The following is a 20,393-nucleotide window of genomic DNA, read 5'->3' on the forward strand; positions in this document are numbered from 1 at the left end:
TCTTTGGTATGTTCTTTGCCAAACTGCCTCAATATCATAATCGATTTTCCGCTATTTTTTCCCTGTAGTTGGGAGAAACAGCCAGCTGTCTAGTAGACATCTTCAGGCTCCCAAGTTCCATGTGTCTTGCTATGCCTAGCTTCTTGGTGGCTCTTCCTTCTTCATTAATTTACTCTCTTCTGTTGTCTACCTTCCAAGGCCAACTGGAGCTCTCTAATGAGTATTGACTGACCTTACTGCCAATCTTCAACAACTGCATTTATTGGAAATCTTTCCTATCTCCTCTCAAGATCACTCTCTGATTTACCTAGTCCCTAAACCAATGTCCCCACCCAATGTCACAACCTCACCTAATATATGTACTTAACAGGCCAGTAAGTAATCAAATACTGCCCTAGATATTGACTATTCTTGCTGACAAAAGTAACACACCCTTCTTTCAAGACTAATTCACGCCTACGTTCTTTACTCCTTCAAAGATTTTGGACCCCTACTTGGCTTCCATTTTGAAACAGATTTCTTTCATTGACCCACATAATTGGAGTCAGTCTTCCAAGTGTGGTAGAGAAGGGGTGGAGGTTATCCTTAACTTTTCAGACATCTAGCTACAGATACACAAAAACAATTCCACATCTAATTCGAGAGTTACAGAAATGTTACTTATTTGGATTCTTGTGATTTAAATGCTGTAAAGAGAAGCGTTTCTTTGATAGGAAAGCTTGAGCAGTTTATTTCCAATGTTCTAGTGTCATGTTAGGTGGTTGGTTTCATAGATGCTCATTATATTAGAAATAAATAGAATAAATAAATGAGTAAATTAAAAACAAGGTATGCATTGACCAGTGATGACAGTGTCAGAAGCCAAGGATTATGTTAATACAAATATGTGCACCTGAGGGCCATCAGAGAGTTAATCCTGTTCATCTGCACTATATAGGGACTCATATATAATTAGTTAAGAAATATGTACTTGGAGGTACTAAAAATTTCTTTGCCTGAGCTGCCTAAATTTGGACATCATAGGCACTTTCACAGATTGCCAAAATTATTTAGTATAATTTGAGAACTGAGATAGTGCTGAAAGGGTAGGAGGGAGGGCAAAATGATCAAATGTACAGTATAAAAACAAGTCAAGTGGTTGGGAAGAGGCCCCAGAGACATAGAGAGAAGACCCCGCTCCACTTCTCAATAATACGGCAGGCTCTGCCTATGCCTAGTCCTCTCATCTGGGAAGTGTCTGATGTAAACAGCAGCCAAGAACCTGGAAAGATGATAAGCTCATTCCTCACCCTTTGTCAAGGTTAACAGAGACAGGAGAGGAAACTCCAACTTTTTTTTTTAATAGTTTCTCCTTTTCTTGCTATCTGTGTAGCCTTGGAACCAAACTGTTACAAAGCAAACAATAACAAGCCTTAGTTAAGGCTTTTGACATTTAATCACAGGATGATTGGCACTATAAGCTTATTTATTGATGACGAACTTAATCAAAACTTAGAGCAGACTTAAATCTCAGGTCCTCATAGGGAAACTTTCAGATAAACGATAAAAGGGCAAAGATCTGACTTATCAGAAGTGTTTGAGTGACCTTTGGATAAAGCCTAGTGGATCTCTGGTACTGGATAAAGAAGGGCCTTTGGGGCTTCCCTGGTGGCGCAGTGGTTGAGTGTTCGCCTGCTGATGCAGCGGACACGGGTTCGTTCCCCGGTCTGGGAAGATCCCACGTGCCGCAGAGCGGCTGGGCCCATGAGCCATGGCTGCTGAGCCTGCGTGTCCAGAGCCTGTGCTCCGCAACGAGAAAGGCCACAACAGTGAGAGGCCCGTGTACCGCAAAAAAAAAAAAGGGCCTTTGATGGGGTGGGGAGGAGAGAATATGCTCAGGTATAGCCGGTGATGGTGTTAATGCCCTCCAGCCAAAGACCATCAGGAACACACCTGTAGTTGAACAAGTTGGACGTATTACTTATCGCAGCTGAGGGAAATGCACACCACAGGGAACTGTGGGAGTCTCAGTAAAAGAGTGTTAGAAAGAACCTGTTATAGGATTTGGGCTTGGGTAGGCAGTTTAAGGGAGGGTCTAAGGAAGCAAGGCTTTGTTCTGGATTGGATGCTCTCAAGAAGCAGTGGCACTTCTGAGTGAGTTTCTCAATAAATCTCATCTCTAAGGAGGGCTGACTAAAGTGAGCTTAAAGCTGGAATTGGCTTTTTTAAAAAAAGCAGCAGTTACTCACTTTAGACAAGAGAGAGATGTGTCTGGTATTTTGTGGTTGCCCAGAGATCTTGTTTCCATCTAACTTTATTTATCATAGTCTCAGAGTGACCTTGTCTGATGTCAATGTTCTGTGAAATTTTTATGTCCGACAGGGCAAACGTGGCCATGTTCTAGCTGTGAGTGTCAGACAACTTCCTGGGTGTCAGGGGCTGCTTTTTTTTTTCTTTCCTAATGCAAAAGAATAGAGAAAGAGCCTTTGTTTCTCTTACAGAAAATTCAAAACTGTACTTCTCTTGACTGAGCATAAGGGATAAGTTAGAAAAAACTTAATATCACAATTAATATCACAAGAGATATCCTGGGAAAGGATGGTTCCCTTAGGATCCCCTAGACTTGGTGGAAGTCTTGGTTGTAAACCAAAATGAAGTTGGGACCGTGCTCAATGCTCAAGGGGCACTCACTTATTGTCTGAAACATGCCCACTCCTTAAATGTAGGTCTGGGCCATGCCTAGGAGGAATGGGAAGCAGTCATGAGAGTAGCAGCTTGCTTTTACATAGGAGGGATAACAACAAACCTTTACAACTCATGTAATTTCATTTCCTAACCGCTATAATTGGTGCACACAGAAGGAATTGAAATTTAAAGCGGAAACTGGAAGACGCATTTCCCCAGTGCTCAGACTTCCCTTGCTAAACTTAGAATCTCTGTTGGGATAGGAGATTAAGGTAGTAAAGGTCCATGGCCTCACCCAGATTTTCAACATTTTTTTTAGCACTAAACTAGATGAAGCCACTAGAGAAACACTTCTCCAAGTTAAATTAAAAACCTTTTTTTTTTTTTTTTTTTTTTTTTTTGCGGTACGCGGGCCTCTCACTGTTGTGGCCTCTCCCGTTGCGCAGCACAGGCTCCGACACGCAGGCTCAGCGGCCATGGCTCATGGGCCTAGCCGCTCCGCGGCATGTGGGAGCTTCCCGGACCGGGGCACGAACCCGTGTCCCCTGCATCGGCAGGCAGACTCTCAACCACTGCACCACCAGGGAAGCCCAACCTTCTTGTTTTATCTGCCCTCTTTTAAGAAACATTCATAACATGTTTCTTAAACATTCATAAAACCAGTATAAAATTTTGGTTTCTGAAAGATACATTTCCCACATTTGGGCATCCTCTTCTAGTCTAGCCATCAAGTCACCTAAAAGTTCATTAAATAAACATGTATTGAACACAGACTGCAATGCTAGTTACTGTTACAGGGTCTGGAAGTACAAGGTAAACATAATAAAGCTCCTTCCCATGTTCCAGTTAGAACATAAAAATGAACAAATAGGGCTTCCCTGGTGACGCAGTGGTTGAGAGTCCGCCTGCCGATGCAGGGGACGCGGGTTCGTGCCCCGGTCTGGGAAGATCCCACATGCCGCGGAGCGGCTGGGCCCGTGAGCCATGGCCGCTGAGCCTGCGCGGCCGGAGCCTGTGCTCCGCAACGGGAGAGGCCACAGCAGTGAGAGGCCCACGTACCGCCAAAAAAAAAAAAAAAAAAAAAAAAAAAGAACAAATAAACATATATCAGGTATGTTAAGTCCTGTGAAGTATTATAAAACAAAGGATGGGGAAGAGAGTGTTCTGGGATAGAGGAGTAGACAATGGGTAGTGAGGTCCAGGAAAGCCTCTCTGATAAGGCGACATTTGAGCAAATTCTTAAAGGAAATGATGGAGCAAAGCCTGCAGATAATTCACGGCAAAGAGAGGTAAAATTATATTTGGCATATTGAGAGCAGCAAGACAGACATGAGTTTCATCCCTAGAACAGTCAATAGCTACTTTCTCAGATGTAAGTCTTGACCACAGATTTCTGACCTTAACATTCTATTAGGGGCCATTAACCTAATGGACACTTGTAACTTTTGAATGTCTGTCCTCAAAGTCAAGCCACATTTCACAATAAATTTTGCAGCTGCTCCCCTCTGAAATTTCTCTGACTAAAAAGAAAGAGGGGCTCATCTCAGTAGTTGTTATGGCCTCTACCAAAGGGACTGAATGGAGACACGACTCTATACTTTTCTATACTAATTTCTGGGCCCCTGTCAATGACCCGATGGATCCAGTAAGTAGAATTTGGAACCAAATTCATACGGAGAAAATTGATCTGGAAACAATTGACAAAACTTGCATAGCAATGAAAATTTTAGTCGTATATGTTGATGCCCATCACGACAAATGTGTAGAGAGTAGTGGGAACCTTAGACTCAGTTACTCCTGGCTTGTCATTCTATATCCACCCTTCCCCCTTTCCCCCACCTGCCCAAGAAGCTGAACGATGTCCATTCGACCTCAGTTCAAATTAAAAGACACTTTGGATCACAAGTCTCAATATATAATGGGAAGACTTAAAAAGGAAGGCCTTCATGTCACAGGAACTTCAGAATAGATTCTGAAATAACATTTGCAGGAAAAAGAATTATGTTGCTGGTCTTTATAAGAGTAGGAACTTTGACACACTCTTCCTCTGTAGGAATTTTGTTATGGATATATTTGGCCTTCCATGATTCCCAATCCCCATACAACAGCCCCTCTGGCATCTTGATAGTTGCAACCCTTGTGGGATTGTGTATGAAGATGTATAAACCACACTGGTGTAGGTGCAATTATAGGAACTTGGATCTGTTGTGTGCCTACCCATTGGGTCTGATATTTCAGAGCTGGAGGAAGAACATCCACGCAGCCTTGGGCTAAGTCAGCTCCACTGGTTCCCAAATGGCTGAAATCTTCGGTACAAAACCAAAGTTTATGTCTGACCTGGAAATGGGAGGAGTTTAGAAATGTAAGAAGCCCCCTCCCTCATTCATCAATGGAGGGAGAGAGTTTCAGCCTGGATATCTCTGGAGTGGCAGTGATTTTCTCCAAGACATCTTCTGTGGTTGGAACATTACTGGCTCCTACCATATATATTCCATATACTTATAACCCAAAATACACCCCACATTAATTTCACAAATGCACCAAAGGAGAATATGAAAACTTTTATAACTCTGAATTAGGGCTGGCCACCTGTCAAGATGGCCAGCAAACTCCAGCTTATTGCTTTAAATAAACATGCAGGCAGGAACTTGCCCCTGGAAACAGACCATGCTATAATTTGAATAAAGGTTATCATACATGTACTACAGAATGAAAAATGTGGATGAGTCTTCCCTAAATACTCTCAAGTTGATGACTTTGCTCTTTACTCCCACTACAACACAATTTTAATGAATACACTTGAGCGTTTTAATGTTAGGAGATATAATTATAACAGTACTTAAATTAGCCTGGGTCCTCCAAGAGGCAGAAGCCTGATGAGGTCAGGTGTACAAGAGGTTTATTAAGAGAAACACTTGTGAGAGAAGATGGAGAGAGACCCAGAGGAGGCTGGAAGAACCATCAGACTGCGATGTAGTTTTAACCTTTGTGAGGAGAGAGTGAAAGAGGGAATGGTTTGCACTGTAGGTCTCAGAAGGTTTTGACAAGGCCGCGATTGGAGAGTCCGCGAGCCAAAGTCACAAACCAAAAAAGTCCCATGTCTCCTTAGTGCTCCCACCATACTTAATCACTGGCCAGCAGAAGCTCCTGGGCCACGTGGCTTTGGCGCCAAGGATTCTAGAGCACAGCAGCTGAGTCCGTCCGTCAGCTGCATACCCACTCCCTGCAGTTGGGAGATCTGAGCCGAGCATTTTCATAGCCACAAAAACACTCCTTCTTGAAACAGCTGTAGACACCTGTTCTGGATCATCTTAGTGACTTAATTAACCTCGCCAGTGACTCATACCAGTACAGGCACATAGGTGGATTCATCCATTTCTATTCCTAAATTAGAGTGTGGCTAATCCTTTCCAGATTCCTGAGGCCCTTTAGGGAAAGACTATATGGGACCACATTAAGTTTAACTCGTAACTAAAAATAATTGAAGAAGGAGGCCAGTGACTATTAATGCTAGCCCACAGTTGCAAAGCATGTGTATAAAGTAACGCCTGCATTTGGCGTAGTGAGAAACCGGAATTACTGCAGAGATTTTCCTCTATTTGACAAAAATGGACTGATGTAACACTAGTAACAATGAAAACTCTGATCTGTGTACGCTAGACAATTATTACATTGTTTATAACCCAAAAGGAGCCCATCGTTGCAGTGCAAAGGGCGTGGATTAGCATGCCTGGCTTAAGCTAATTCGTATCTACCCTTGGAACTGGAAATGGCTTCATTGCCCCCTGAACCTTGTAGGGGAGAGGTAGATTATCTGAACAAAATTGCGATTTGGTTAGAAAGGACAAGAGAGGTGAGGTAGAAAAGAGACGTTGAGGAGGTAACCTCAGTGTTTCTTACATGGCATTTCTTAAAAACCTTCCTACAAATTGGAGACTACAATCCAAGCTCCTTAGTATACCAGCCAAAGTCCCTTAAAATCTGGCCCAAATGCCTCGTAGAGCTAGCACTATATATACAAGTCCTGTTAACAAGCTCCACTCACAATGAACATTTTTTCTCAAACCGAGCTTTTCACACACACATCTTCATGCTGCAGACTATGACATAGCCTCACTTTGTAATGTCTGCCACCCTCATCTGCCCACAAAGACCATACATATTTCTCCAAGGCTAAGTTTTAGTGTTACCTCTGTAAGTTCTTCTCTGATATCTTGATTAGAAATCATCGCTTCTTCCTTTCTGTTCCCTTGCACTTCATTTGCAGCCAATTCAGCATCTACATAAATCCACCTGATACTATAGTTGTTCCGTGTCTCCTCTCCTCTCTCGACTTACTGACCACAGTATCACCGTCATCTCCCAGAGTGCCTCACAGAATATGTGCCCCGTGAGAAGATGCTGACTTTCATGGACTAGTTTCTGTGTTCTCCTGGGTGGGAGGAAAGGCCTGGGGGTTCACACCTTCACATGAGCAATGATCCTTAGTCACATCCATGCTGGTCACCATCTTTCATTTCCCAATTTTTTAAAATGGACCCTTATGCTGTGCCTTATGTGGCTTTGTCTCCATTCTTCAGCCAACCCTTGCTCCCAAATGGCAGGTACGTTACTGATGGTGGGTCTGCTTCTGCTCTCTGACCCTGGAAAAATCACCTTTGTTTGAAATCCCTTCTTCTGTTAGATCAACACTGAAATAGGCTCAGGAATCCTTTTAGAACAATATGGTAAAGTAAATATGGTATTTTACCATAAAGACTGAGATTGATGTAGGTAGAAACCGGTTAAAACCTAAGAGCACAAACTCTCAAAAGAGATCTTGAGCTCAGCGCTGACATGGAACTTGCTTGACCCTCCCTCAGGGCTCGTTTCCCACTTTGCTTCTCAAAGGTCAGTTGTTTGCTGGTATGAGACCAAGAACTCAACTAACTTCACCTCACATTGGGTTTCCATCCTGAAGTATTCGGAAATTCTGATCTGTTGTATCCAAACTGTCTTCCTTGTATAGGTTTCGCCATGCTCCTTCTTTCTGCAACATGACTGCATTTGGTTCTCTGCCAATCAGGTTTGCACTAATCCTCCAAAGACTTATTTACTCACCAATTCAACAGACATTTCTTGAAGATTCACTATATACTTATTTATTCAACATACATTTATATATTTATTAAGATACTACATTCCAGAAATGAACCAAAATCAATGGTGGGCAAAAAGGAGACAGACTCCACACTCATACCATGAGAGCCTATGAGAGAGAACAACATTAATCAGATAAGCATACAAATAACTGTAAAATTACAACCTGGGTAAGAAGAGAGGTTTATCAGAAGGACGATTTAGTACAGTTCTGGAGGTTAGGACAGTCTTTCCTTAGGAAGTGATGACTGAGCTAAGATATGAAAAAAGAGTCATTTTCTAGGAGAAGGAAATTGCACTTTGGTAGGAGGGAGTTTTGTACATCGAGCAACCTTAAAGAAAACCCCTGGAGGGGAGTTTGGCCAAGACGGTGGAGTAGGAAGACCCTGAGCTCACCTCCTCTCACGGCCACACCAAAATTACACTATTTACGAGGATAGTAGAGCAAGGACTGATGAGAAAAACCAGAATCTACCAGAAAAGATCTTCTACAGCTAAAGATATAAAGAAGGAACCACAACAAAAGGGGTAGTCGGGACAGAATCATGGTACAATCAAGACCCATACTCCCATGTAGGTGACCCACAAACAGGAGAATAATGAAAATTGCAGAGGTTCTCCCCAAGGAGCGAGGGGTCTGAGCCTCACATTGGGACTCCCCAGCCTTAGGGGTTCTGCACTGGGAAGACAAGCCCCAGAATGTTTGGCTTTGAAGGCTAGCACGGCTTACTTTCGCAATAGTCAAAGGGCTGTAAGAAATAGAGACGTCACTCTTACAGGGCACACACAAAATCTTACCCACTCCGGGACCCAAGGCAAAAGCAGTAATAGGAAACGAGCCAAGGTCAGACCTGCTTACTCATCTTGGAGAGCCTCCAAAAGAGGCAGACGGCAGCTGGGACTCATTCTGGGGACACAGATGCTGGCAGCGGCCATTCTGGGGTGCTCATCCCACGGTGAAGCACTGGTGTTGGCAAGTGTGATTTGGGGATCTGTCCTCTAGCTTATTAGAACTGGGACCTGACCCCACCGACCAGCCAGCCAGGCCCAGTCCTGAGACACCCCAGACCAAGTAGCTAGCTGGGTAGGAACACAGCCCCAGCAGACAGCAGGCCAGCTACCATAGGACCCCTTGAACCCCCAGTCACCCCAGGACACGCCACTGCCCACCAGAGGGGCCAGAACCCAGCCCCACCTGCCAGTAGGCCAGCACTAGCCCTGGTACCACCAAGGCCCTGCAGCCCCACACAATGGAGTATTACTCAACCATAGAAAAGAATAAAATCTTCTCACTTTCGACAACATGGACGGACCTAGAGGGTATTATGCTAACTGAAATAAATCAGACAAGGCAAATACTTTATGATTTCACTTATATGTGGAATCTAAAAAACAAAACAAATGAACACACAAAACTAAACAGAGGGCTTCCCTGGTGGCGCAGTAGTTGAGAGTCTGCCTGCCGATGCAGGGGACACGGGTTCGTGCCCCGGTCCGGGAAGATCCCACATGCCGCGGAGCGGCTGGGCCCGTGAGCCATGGCCGCTGAGCCTGCGCGTCCGGAGCCTGTGCTCCACGACAGGAGGGGCCACAGCAGTGAGAGGCCCACACGCCGCCAAAAAAAAAAAAAAACTAAACAGAAACAGAGTCATAGGCACAGAGAACAAACAGGCGGCGGTTGTCGAGGGGGTGGTGGTGGTGGTGAAGAGGTGAGGGAGGTTAAGAGGTACAAACTTTTAGTTACAAACTAAATCAGTCACAGGTATGAAATGTGCAGTGTGAGGAATATAGTCAATAATTATGTAGTATCTTTGTACAGTGGTAGACAACAACTAGACTTACCAAGGGGATCATTTTTAAACGTACAGAAATATCAACTCACTGTGTTATGTAACAAAAAACTAATACAGTGTGGTAGCTCAATGATACTTCAAAACCAAACTCCTAGGAAAAGAGATTATATTTGTGGTTACCAGAGGCTGGGTGTGGGAGGAGGGTGAATTGGAGGAAGGCAGTCAAAAGGTACAAACTTCCAGTTATAAGACAAATAAGTTCTAGAGATATAAGGTACAACATGATAAAGATAATTTACATGCAGTACCTGATATACAAAAGCTGTTCAGAGAGTAAATCCTAACTGTTCTCATCACAAAGAAAACTTTTTTCTATTTCTTTCACCTTGCATCTATATGAGACGATGGACGTTCACTAAACTTATTGTGATAATCATTTCCTTATGTGTGTAAGTCAGATCATTATGCTGTACACCCTAAACTTATATAGTGCTGTACATCAATTATAACTCAATAAAACCAAAAGAAAAAAGAAAGAAAGAAAAAGAAAAGTTATATTTAAAAAAAGAAGGACTTCCCTGGTAGCTCAGTGGTTAAGAATCCACCTGCCAATGCAGGGGACACGGGTTTGAGCCCTGGTCCGGGAAGATCCCACATGCCACGGAGCAACTAAGCCTGTGCACCACAACTACTGAGCCTACGCTGTAGACCCTGCGAGCCACAACTACTGAGCCCGCATGCCACAACTACTGAAGCCCGTGTGCCTAGAGCCTGTGCTCTGCAATAAGAGAAGCCAACGCAATGAGAAGCCCACACACTGCAATGAGGAGTAGCTCCTGCTCACCACAACTAGAGAGAGCCCGCACACAGCAACAAAGACCCAACACAGCCAAAAATAAATAAATAAAATAATTAATATATATTTTTAAAAAACAACTACAGTAGATGAAAAGTATTCTCCATTCCCAAACACCCTGGAATCACTTACCAGAGGTAACTATGGTTATTAAGTTCTTCACACACACACACACACACACACACACACAGAAGCTGTGTGTCTCTATAAAATCTTTTTCTATATTAAACAAGATAATATTATACACACTAACCAACACATTTTAAACATTAAACTTTTAAACATTTCCATACTAGTACCTGCAGAGTTACTTCATTCCTTTTAACAGTTGAAAAGTGTTCCACTGTATGATGTAGCTTAATTTAACCACTAACTTACTGTTAGAATTTACTGATTAGGTAATTTTGAGTTGTCTTTGGCTTAAAGAACAGAAATTTACTTTCTCATGTTCTGGAGACTGGAAGTTCAAGATCTAGGTGCCAGCAGGGGTCAGTTTCCCTGAGGCCTCTCTCAGTGACTTAGGGATGTCTCCTTCTCACTGTGTCCTCATATGGCTTGTTCTCTCTGTGAGGGCATCCCTAGTGTCTCTTCCTCTTCTCACAGGGACACCAGTCTTATTAGATTAGGGTCCCACCTCACTGGCCTCATTTTAATTCAATCACAATTCAGCCCGTAACAAAAAGCATTTCACAACATATTAAAATAAGTATCAGCACTTCATTCCTGATTGCCCCCACTCTCAAACAACAAAAAAAAAAACTGCTTTAAAATCCTGAAAGTATATTTTCGTAAAGATCCAAAGAAAAATAGAATAATAATTAGCATTATGTTAGTTTAACACCAAAGAGGGAAAATGAAAAGTCAGTCAACACTACCCAGTGTACACTTAAGGGGAGGCAGGGGTGGAGCCTGGACTTGGGAAGGGAATGAAGTGGAAGAAGCAGAAGCTGGATTGCAAGGTTTGAACTTCATTCTTGGCAAAGGTGAGGGTGAGCTGCAGGAAATAAATAACATGTTCTATACAGATAGGCAAGAAACGGAGTTTACCAAAGTATATTTTTACCCAGGAAGAAGTCAAAAAGATTTTAAAAATGAAAATACATAAAAGGGAACTCGACAGCAAGATCCTGGAGGAGGTGCTACCTATTTTACAAAGAGAATGGGCTCAGATCTGGTGAAGGCACTGGCCTTGATAAGCCCCGAGACAGAAGAGAATATGAGTGAAGTGTCCACAACATGTTAAAATCAACGAGGATGTAAGATTAACTGCTACTTTTAATTCATGCTTATAAAAAGACAGTCATGAACCTTTAAGAAAAATAGATACATCCGGTAACTTTACGAACAGTGCGATGATTTACATGTATAACCAGTGTTAGCCCCAAACGGGGGTGGGGGGATTATAAAATAGGGATCTAAAGCCCCCGTCTCCATAATCGCTCTCAAGTACGCACGGGTGTCCCCACCCCTACCTGTTACTCTCTCCCCCTAAAACAAAACAAAACAAAAACTCCATAAAAGTTAAAACAGCGCATCTGCTGCACAAAGCTGTGCAAAATCAGATTCGCGGCAAATTTAGAACTCTTTAACCTTGATTTTGACCTTCCCACCAGTTTTAGGTAGAAATCCAAGCAGCAGCCACTCTATAGCTTTAGCTGGAATGGACGTGTCTGGTGTTGTAACGAGCACGTTTCCTTCCTAGCAAGCACATCACTGGGCGGCATTTCTGCCTACACTCCTAGACTCAGTTCTCTTGGGGGAGCTCCGTGGACCGCCGAGAATCCCGCCCGGCACGGGGTGCAAGGCCGGTCGCTGGCCACCAGGGGGCAGCCCCTCAACTCAGGAGCCGCCCTGAGGCGGTGACACGACAGCCTGGATTCTCCGGCGCCGCACCCCCGGACCGGAGGGGAGGGGACCCAGTTCCACGCGGGTCCCAAGCAGAGCCTCGGCCGTGGGTTACGTGCTGTTGGGGGATTCTTCGCCCCGAGTCTGCCTTACTGGAGACTTGGCGTGTGCTTTCCTCACCAACTGTGACAGCAACTTTGCGGAGCTCCCTCTCGCTCCGACGCGACCCTCGGAGAGCCCGGGGTAGCCGGTTTCGGCCCGGACAACCGAGGGCCGAGAGGCCCCACCTCCCGGGGGGGCGGGACGGGCTGCGAACCCCGCAGGAGTCCGGCCCCGCCCCTGGCGCGGCGGGGAGGAGCCTCCCGGGCACCGCCCCCTCGCCCCGCCCCGCCCCGCAGCTCCTGCCGCGCCGGGACCGCCTGCCGAACCTCGGCTCCGGCCTCCACGCTCTGGCCTGCACCGCGCACCCCGGCCGCCCCAGCGTGAGTTTGCCGATCCGAGCGGGTCCGTAGGGTGGGCCGGGGGCCGAGCACCTGGGGACACGGGTACGCCCCAAGGTGTCAGTTACAGATCTGAGAAGGTTCCCGGCAATCGGGGTGTCTGTCTTCTTAGGTTCACGTTCTTGTTTCGTTTCGCCCTTCTTTCCCTATTTGCTGTTTGTCTCAAGACACCTTTCTCTCGCCTCTTTGAATTTGTGAGTCAAGAATTTGACAAAAGATGTGTGATTGTGTGTGGGTGTGATTCTGGGTGCGCGCGCCCGGGCATGTAGTTATGGAGAGATGTGGTCAAAGTTCTGAGAACATATTACTCATCTCCTGGGTTTTTTGGTGCTTTTCCTGTAAAACTAGGGAGGCCCGGATTCGTGAAAGACCTCCCTTGTCCTGTCAGAGGTGGTTGGCTCGACCTCAGGCTTCCTGATCTCTCGCTGCCTTTTCCTACCCCAAACCCGCAAGCTGAGCTCACTCACCCACGGGCTCCATACTCCAGCTGGGAACTGGTGCTTTTTTGTGAATTCACTTTACTGGGGGCAATATTAAGAGGTGGTAGATGGGAACGGCAGTTTTAAAACCAAAAAAAAAAAAAAAAAAGGAGCTGGAACTTTACAAGGAATACAGGGCATGCTCAGGGAGCCAAGCGTACCAGAGATTTGGTGGAGAAAGTGAAGGGAAGAAGTCTAAGAAACTGTGGAGAGCCCGTACCCTGGAGGCCTAAAATCCAGGGTGAGCCACTCAGTTTTTACCTGGGGGAGTGGATGAACCTGAGGGATCTGATTAGGAAGACGTGTGAGTAGGATGGCTTGAGGGAGATTGTTGGTGGGAATGTATCCTGGGGACAGAAACCAGATTGGCTTCATCTAGATATGAATGTAAACTGAAGGGACTGATATTTGAGAGATACGTGAAAGAAGATGAACAAAATGAGGTGGCTGATGGTGTACGGAAGCAGGAGGGAGGAAGGACAGAGGCAGATGTAGTGGAAGGGAAGGGTTTGGTGTCTGTCAGTTTAGATTGTTCCCCAAAGCAAAACCTGATAGAAGGACCTGAGTGCAGGTAGTGTATCTGGGAAGGGAGCCCAGTACTGCACAGTGAAGACATGGGGAGGAAGAGACCAGGAAGGAGGCGAAGCCAGCAAGGAAGGGCTGTCGCTGAGCTGTTTACCGCTGTGGGCAGCTGGAACTCAGTTCCTTGGGTGACCTTGTGAGGGGCTCCAGAATGCACCTAGGACAGCCCTGTGGCATTTATCCGTGACGCCCTCCCCCGGGTGAAGCTTACCGTGTATCAGCTCACCGCCACTTCAGGGCACCTGCCAGGTGAGAAAGGTTTCCCAGTGCCCAGGAAAGTCCTCCAGGGCAGTTGCTGGAGTCACAGGCGGTCCGGGGCCCCCAGAGCACCTACTACATGGCTCTTGTCACTTAGGAAGCTAGAAAAGACAGCAGAGGGACAGACACTAGTGTTTTCTCAGTGCTCATTGTACACCTGACACTGGACAAGGCGTTTTTATTCGCATTCTCTTCATCTTCAAAAACAATGCTCCAAAGGCTGTACTATTCTCCTTATGTAAATGGAGAGACTAAAGTGTAAGTAATTTATCGAAGACGAACTGCTCTGAAGGGAATAATTAACTCAGTTCTAGGCACACCAAAATTTAAAAGACCTGGTAAACCTCAGGATGCTCCCCAAGTAGAGGCGGGGAGCTCCCTACTTAGGGCAGATATGATAAATTGGGAGGCGTTTCCAATTCATTTGGTCAAAGCTACCAGAAGAAATTTAGTTTCTGAAAGGTCAACTGACCTTTTCTTCCAAAGAGGAAAATGCTAAGTCAGCTCAGGTCTCACCTCGATCTACCTGCTCCGTGGGATCCAGCCCCGCCCTCACTCCATTCAGGTCCTGCTCCTCCCTGTGTGTTCCTCCAGCCACCCTGGGGCTTCTCACTGCTAAAATGCTCTCCTGCAGCATTTCAGGCCTCAACTTAAATGTCAGGTTTCAGCTTCAAGGTCACTTTTTCCTGTAGGCCTTTCCTGTCACCCAATCTAAAGTAATTTTTCCGGTTGCTCGATATGACATCACTATGTTTTATTTTCATCTAACACTTATTCATTGCTGCATTTTATCTGTTTATCTACCTATCTAATTATTGTCCTTCCCCTTCTCAAATATTAGATTCGTGAAAGCAGGGACCTTGTCTGTTGTGTTCCTTGCTGCACCCCCAGGCCGTGGCACACAGTGGGGGACCTGACAAGTAGTTTTCATCTGAATGCATTCAGTTGTTTTTGTTTTCACTCATTCCTTCATTTGTTCTGACCAAGCTCAGTCTTTGCTTTCTTCTCCTGCAGCTGACTGAACCATGGCGACAACTCCTGCTGCTGCCTTTGAGGCCCTCATGGATGGAGTGACAAGCTGGGATGTCCCTAAAGGCCCCATCCCCAGCGAACTCCTTCTAACTGGAGAGGCTGCCTTCCCGGTGATGGTGAATGATCAGGGCCAGGTCCTCATTGCTGCGTCCTCCTATGGCCGAGGCCGCCTTGTGGTTGTGTCCCATGAGGGCTACCTGCTGGACGCCGGCTTGGCCCCATTTCTTCTCAATGCAGTGGGCTGGCTCTGTCCCTCTCCTGGGGCTCCCGTTGGAGTGCACCCATCCCTGGCATCACTAGCAAACATCCTGCAGGGCTCTGGGGTTGAGGCACAGATTCAGCCAGAACCGAGAGAACCCCTGGGGGTTTATTGCATCAATGCCTACAATGACACCATGACTGCAGAGCTGATCCAGTTTGTGAAACGTGGAGGGGGCCTGCTCATGGGGGGCCAAGCCTGGTATTGGGCCAGTCAGCATGGTCGTGACAAGGTGCTGTCCAAGTTCCCAGGGAACCAGGTGACCAGTGTGGCTGGTGTGTACTTCACTGATACCTGTGGGGACAGAAGCCGGTTCAAGGTCTCTACGAAGGTGCCCAAGATCCCTCTCCAGGTCAGGTGAGTGGTGTCTCCCTATAGGGAGTCTGATGTATGTTCACAATAGATTTGAGCCCCCTCTTCGGTGAGCTTCCAAATACACCTGATTTTCCACTGCTTTTCAGAACCACTACAAACAGAAAATAGGACAATTAAAATGCACTGAAGCCCAAGAGCGGCTGGGTTCTCACTGCCACTCCCACCTGTGGCCAAAGCGACAGTCTAAAACTTGGCTTATTCATCAATCTGTCTAGTGCCTGAGACTTGGAGAGTGTGTGTCAATATCTCTTAAAGGAATGGAAAAGCATTTGTTTGTGTGAGGCACATACCATGTGCCAGGCCCCATGCAGAAGACCCTTGCTGTCTTGACACTTATATTCCAGTGGAAAATTAGGCAACTAAGGAAACAAATAGATACATACTCTAGCAGGTATTGATAAGAACTACAAGGAAAGTAAAGCAGGATAAGTGATAAAGTGACAGCGAGGGGAGTGGAGAATGTTTTAGTTAGGGGTCATCAGGGAAGGCTTATCAGTCAGGCCTGGTCAGCATTAACTGGTGTTTCAAACAGAAGGGATTTAATATGGGTAGCTGACTAAGCAGGCGACACATAGCTGAAAGCTGCACAGGAGGCAGCGAGGTAGCCAGGAGATGAGCAGCAGCAGGACTGGCAGAGGCAGTGGTGGTCCAGCAGCCCAGGGGCTGCAGCCACCTGGTGGAGGCCTGTCCAGCAGGAGCCGGGACCCCAGATGCGGGGGCTGTCTGATGGGACCTGGAGCCTAAGAGAAGACACAGTGATGGCCAGAGACACAGCCTGAGAGAGACACAGAGCTCCGCTCCTTCCTCCTTCCTGCCTTCGGGCTTGGCTGATGGACTGAATGTGGAGTGAGGGGGGGGGAAGAGGAGTCAAGCATTTTGGTGGTCGAATGCCTTAAAGGTGAGTGTTGGGGCTTCCCTGGTGGCGCAGTGTTTGAGAGTCCTCCTGCCAATGCAGGGGACGCGGGTTCGTGCCCCGGTCCAGGAAGATCCCACATGCCACAGAGTGGCTAGGCCCATGAGCCATGGCCGCTGAGCCTGCGCGTTCAGAGCCTGTGCTCCGCAACGGGAGAGGCCACAACAGTGAGAGGCCTGCGTATCGCAAAAAAAAAGGTGAGTGTGTTGCCACGTAAGGAGCTGTGAAAGTCTATGAGAAGACAGATTAGAGGAGGTCAGGAGTTTAGTTTTGGATATCTGGGGTTCTAGGTAACTTGTTATCAGTAACTCACTGTGCTTGGCCACATGTAACAGAAGCCTTATCATAGTGGATTGACCACGTAGGAGTTTATTTTTCTCATGTAACAAAATCCGGGCAAGATAATCAGGCCTGGGGCACTGAGTCCCTGCTTCATGATGACCAGGTTCGTTCATGCAAATCCATTCTCTCCCTCTCTCGCTCCCTTCCTCCCTCGCCCTCCATCTCTCTCTTGCTCTCTCCCCACCCCCGTGGCCCCCACCCCTCCCATCACAATATTTCACTTTTATCTTTATGGTTACAAGATTGGTACTACTGCTTCAGGCACTATAATTACACCTCCGCAAGAATAAGCTAGAATGAATACACCTGCTGAATTTGTCTCTTCTAATGCAGAAAATAATATATTTTCTGGGAGCCCTGACCATTAGGCTTCTATTATATTTCAGTGGCCAAAATTAGCTCACCTGGCCAACTCTAGCTGCCAGAGGGTCTGAAGGGCCGAATATTTTTAAATGCGCCCTGGCATCTCTGAAGAAATCAAGACTCTGCTACAAGGAAGGGCGTACACATATTTAGTATGCATTTAGCAGTGTCCTCAGCCCCAGGTCCTGGCTCCCTTGGTCCTCCTTCCCTCTGAGAGAGGGTTGGGAGGTGATGAGTTACTCAGAGAGGCAGGGTGGATCTGATTCACTCCAACTTCTCTTTAATTCTAAGGGACAAACAAGGTTAAATCCCATCAACCTAACTGCTCTTAATTGTTCCAAAGGACTCCTGTTCATCAAACTAAACCTGTTTTTCTTCATCCATGCCTACATTTGTCATCTCTGCCACTGAATCTGAAGTATGTTTTATGTTTGTTTTAACTTTTAATTATGGAAAAGTTCAGAGATATGCAAAAGTAGAACAGTACAAAGAGCCCCCATGCAGCCATTACCCAAGCTCAGTAACAGCCAACTCAGTCAATCTAATTTTATCTGTAGCCACACCCTCGCTTCACCCCAGATTATTTTGAAGCAAATCACAGACATCATATCATTCCATCTGTTTTTTAATATGTATCCCTAACGATGTAAATCGTTTTGAAAACATAACCACAAGGCACCATTATCATACCCGAAAGAAGTAATACTCTCTTAATGTCATTATTCGTTTCCATAACTGTCTTATTTTTTCACTGTTTGTTAGTCTTTTATTAAAACCCAAATATTTTGATTGCTTGATATGAATTTTATGTCTCATATAATGTTGAGTTTCTTTTCCAATTCTTTTTATCTCTTGCTGCTTTTTTGTTGAAGAAACTAGGTACTTTGTCCTGAAGTTTCCCCACAGTACAGAATGTGTTTCCTTCAAAACAATCGGAGTTTTGCTGATTGAATCCCTGTGGTGTCATTAAATGTATTCCTCTGTTCTCTATATTTCTTGTAAATTGGAAGTTAAATCTGGATTCTACAGCAGGGATTGGCAAACTATGGCCTGTGGGCCAGCCCCGTTTACATAAATAAAGTTTTATTGGAACACAGTGGTGTCCATTTGTGTCCATATTGTCTGTGGTTGTTTGCACAGGCTCCAGATGCGCAGGTTCAGCGGCCATGGCTCACGAGCCCAGCCGCTCCGCGGCATGTGGGATCTTCCCGGACCAGGGCACGAACCCGTGTCCCCTGCATCGGCAGGCAGACTCCCAACCACTGCGCCACCAGGGAAGCCCTGTGGTTGTTTTTGAGTTACAGTGGCAGAGTTGAGTTGTGTCAGTGGCAAACATGTGGCCCACAAGCCTAAAATAGTTATTATTGGGCTGCTCAGAAAAAGTTTCCCACCTCCTGGTTGAGAGGCTTGATCAGATGCGTGTTCGAATTTTATATAAGTCAGTGCGTGACCGCACTGGCCAATGGCTTGATCCTTGTAGAACTGGGATGGCAGGCAACATTTTTTCCTTACAGTTTGTCTTACGAAATATCAGATATTTGGAAATTCAGTTAATCGAAAAAATTACACTGGTAGCTCCGGCAAAGCTGAATGTAAGACTTGGTTTTCAAATTTCTCTTCCTATTCTGGATCTTCCTTCAGCTCCTGAAAAGCCAATTTATTTTCCTTATTCAGTTTCAGCTCAAACACCCTCCTCAGGGGAGTCTTCCTCAATGACTCTTGAAACTAAGACTAAACTTCCAGTTTCACTTTTCTCCATCTCTTGCCTAAACATCAGTGATCACGATCTGTAAATACCCAACATGTGTGCTTGCTGGTACCTGTCTAGCCAACCAAACACTAAAGTTCCACGGATGCACTGATCTTGCCTGTCACGTGTGCTGCGTTATTCTCAGTGCCTGATGTGTGAAACATGGTAGAGAGAAACAGGTATTTGTAGACTGTGTAAATTAATGAATAAATATATGAACGAATACACATCCTAAACCACGAGAAAGGAAAGGGTGGCCTGGGTACCAGGGTTGAGCCTACAGACAGCTTCAGGTTATAGAATGTGCTGTGTCTCAGGCTTCCAGCCTCAGCCCAAAACTGAGCTGGAGTTGACTGACCCCATCAACTCTAAAGTCTTAAAAGGCCTGTATGGTGCCCAGGCCCTCAGCTCAGATTCCTGCCGCCTTCACGCATGTCTCCTTTGAGGTTTTCAGTGAACTTTCTTGCCAACAAACCTTGGTCAATGGCTCCTGGGCTGACCGAACAGGTTTAATGACTTTAAATTGCTGCAGGAGGCTCTGGAGCTCCTTAAGGGAACTGCCCTGTCTGCCCAGGGGAGGAGCAGTCTCATGAAACCAACAAAAGATCCTCTCAAGGGTCCTATCCCCAAGGGCAAAAGCTGCCTGCACACCTAGTTTTACACCCCTGAGGAGGTCCTGCCTGTACTTTAACGTGCAAAGCCAGACCCAAAGGCATTTGCTGCTTTTATACCAAGACACAGGAGAGTCTGGGGAAAAATTAATCTCAGATCAGCAGCTCATTACTCTTACACATGGCATAACCTACAAGGCCTAGAGTGTATTAGGAGCTGCTCATAAAAAGTAAATACAAACTAGTAGCTTAGGTTTATGCCTCTCTTAAAGATGATGTGTTCTCTCTCTTGATCATCACCACATTCCCATAGAGTGCAAAGGTCTTTGTCTGAGGACTCTCAGCTTGTAAGCAGCACTGTTCTGTTTTCATATTCAAGACCCATAAATGTAGAGAGTTTCCAGGTAAAGGTAGTGTGAAATGAGCCTAGAGCCCAGAATTGCCCTCTCCACCAAATCTGACCAAGTGAATGAAAAATAGTAAGCAAACAACTAAATGTGGAGGTTCTGATGCTGATCCCACGTACTGCGAAAGCACAGTCGGTGGGAGTGCCAGGTGACTGATGTGTGGCACGGTGTGCAGCATCTCCTGAGACTGTACCTACCCACAATGCACAACCACAGGAAAAAGCT

At 45.8% G+C, this 20,393-nt stretch overlaps 1 protein-coding gene and 1 long non-coding RNA gene across 3 annotated transcripts in view; one reads left to right on the forward strand and one right to left on the reverse strand.

The window, feature by feature from the left end:
• Positions 1-12,663: 12,663 nt before the first annotated feature.
• The window catches only part of TCAF2 (TRPM8 channel associated factor 2), a 30,905-nt gene continuing 23,175 nt past the window's right edge, over positions 12,664-20,393 (forward strand). Inside the window, exons 1-2 of one of the 2 annotated variants that reach the window (XM_027101648.1) lie at positions 12,664-12,779; positions 15,131-15,764. In XM_027101648.1, the coding sequence (XP_026957449.1) occupies positions 15,142-15,764 (623 nt within the window). In that variant the 5' untranslated portion in view covers positions 12,664-12,779; positions 15,131-15,141. Of the gene's footprint in view, positions 12,780-13,589; positions 14,108-15,130; positions 15,765-20,393 lie in introns of those variants that run through there. The other variant, XM_027101649.1, reaches the window with a different exon arrangement.
• LOC113617994 (uncharacterized) overlaps positions 14,042-20,393 on the reverse strand; it is a 115,752-nt gene continuing 109,400 nt past the window's right edge. The window contains exon 3 of the long non-coding RNA XR_003431842.1: positions 14,042-14,217. This is a non-coding gene — a long non-coding RNA (uncharacterized LOC113617994). The remainder of the gene's footprint in view (positions 14,218-20,393) is intronic.

This window comes from Aethalodelphis obliquidens, unplaced genomic scaffold (assembly GCF_003676395.1).
Source record: "Aethalodelphis obliquidens isolate GAN/ISIS:26980383/991018 unplaced genomic scaffold, ASM367639v1 scaffold5, whole genome shotgun sequence".
NCBI lineage: Eukaryota > Metazoa > Chordata > Mammalia > Artiodactyla > Delphinidae > Aethalodelphis > Aethalodelphis obliquidens.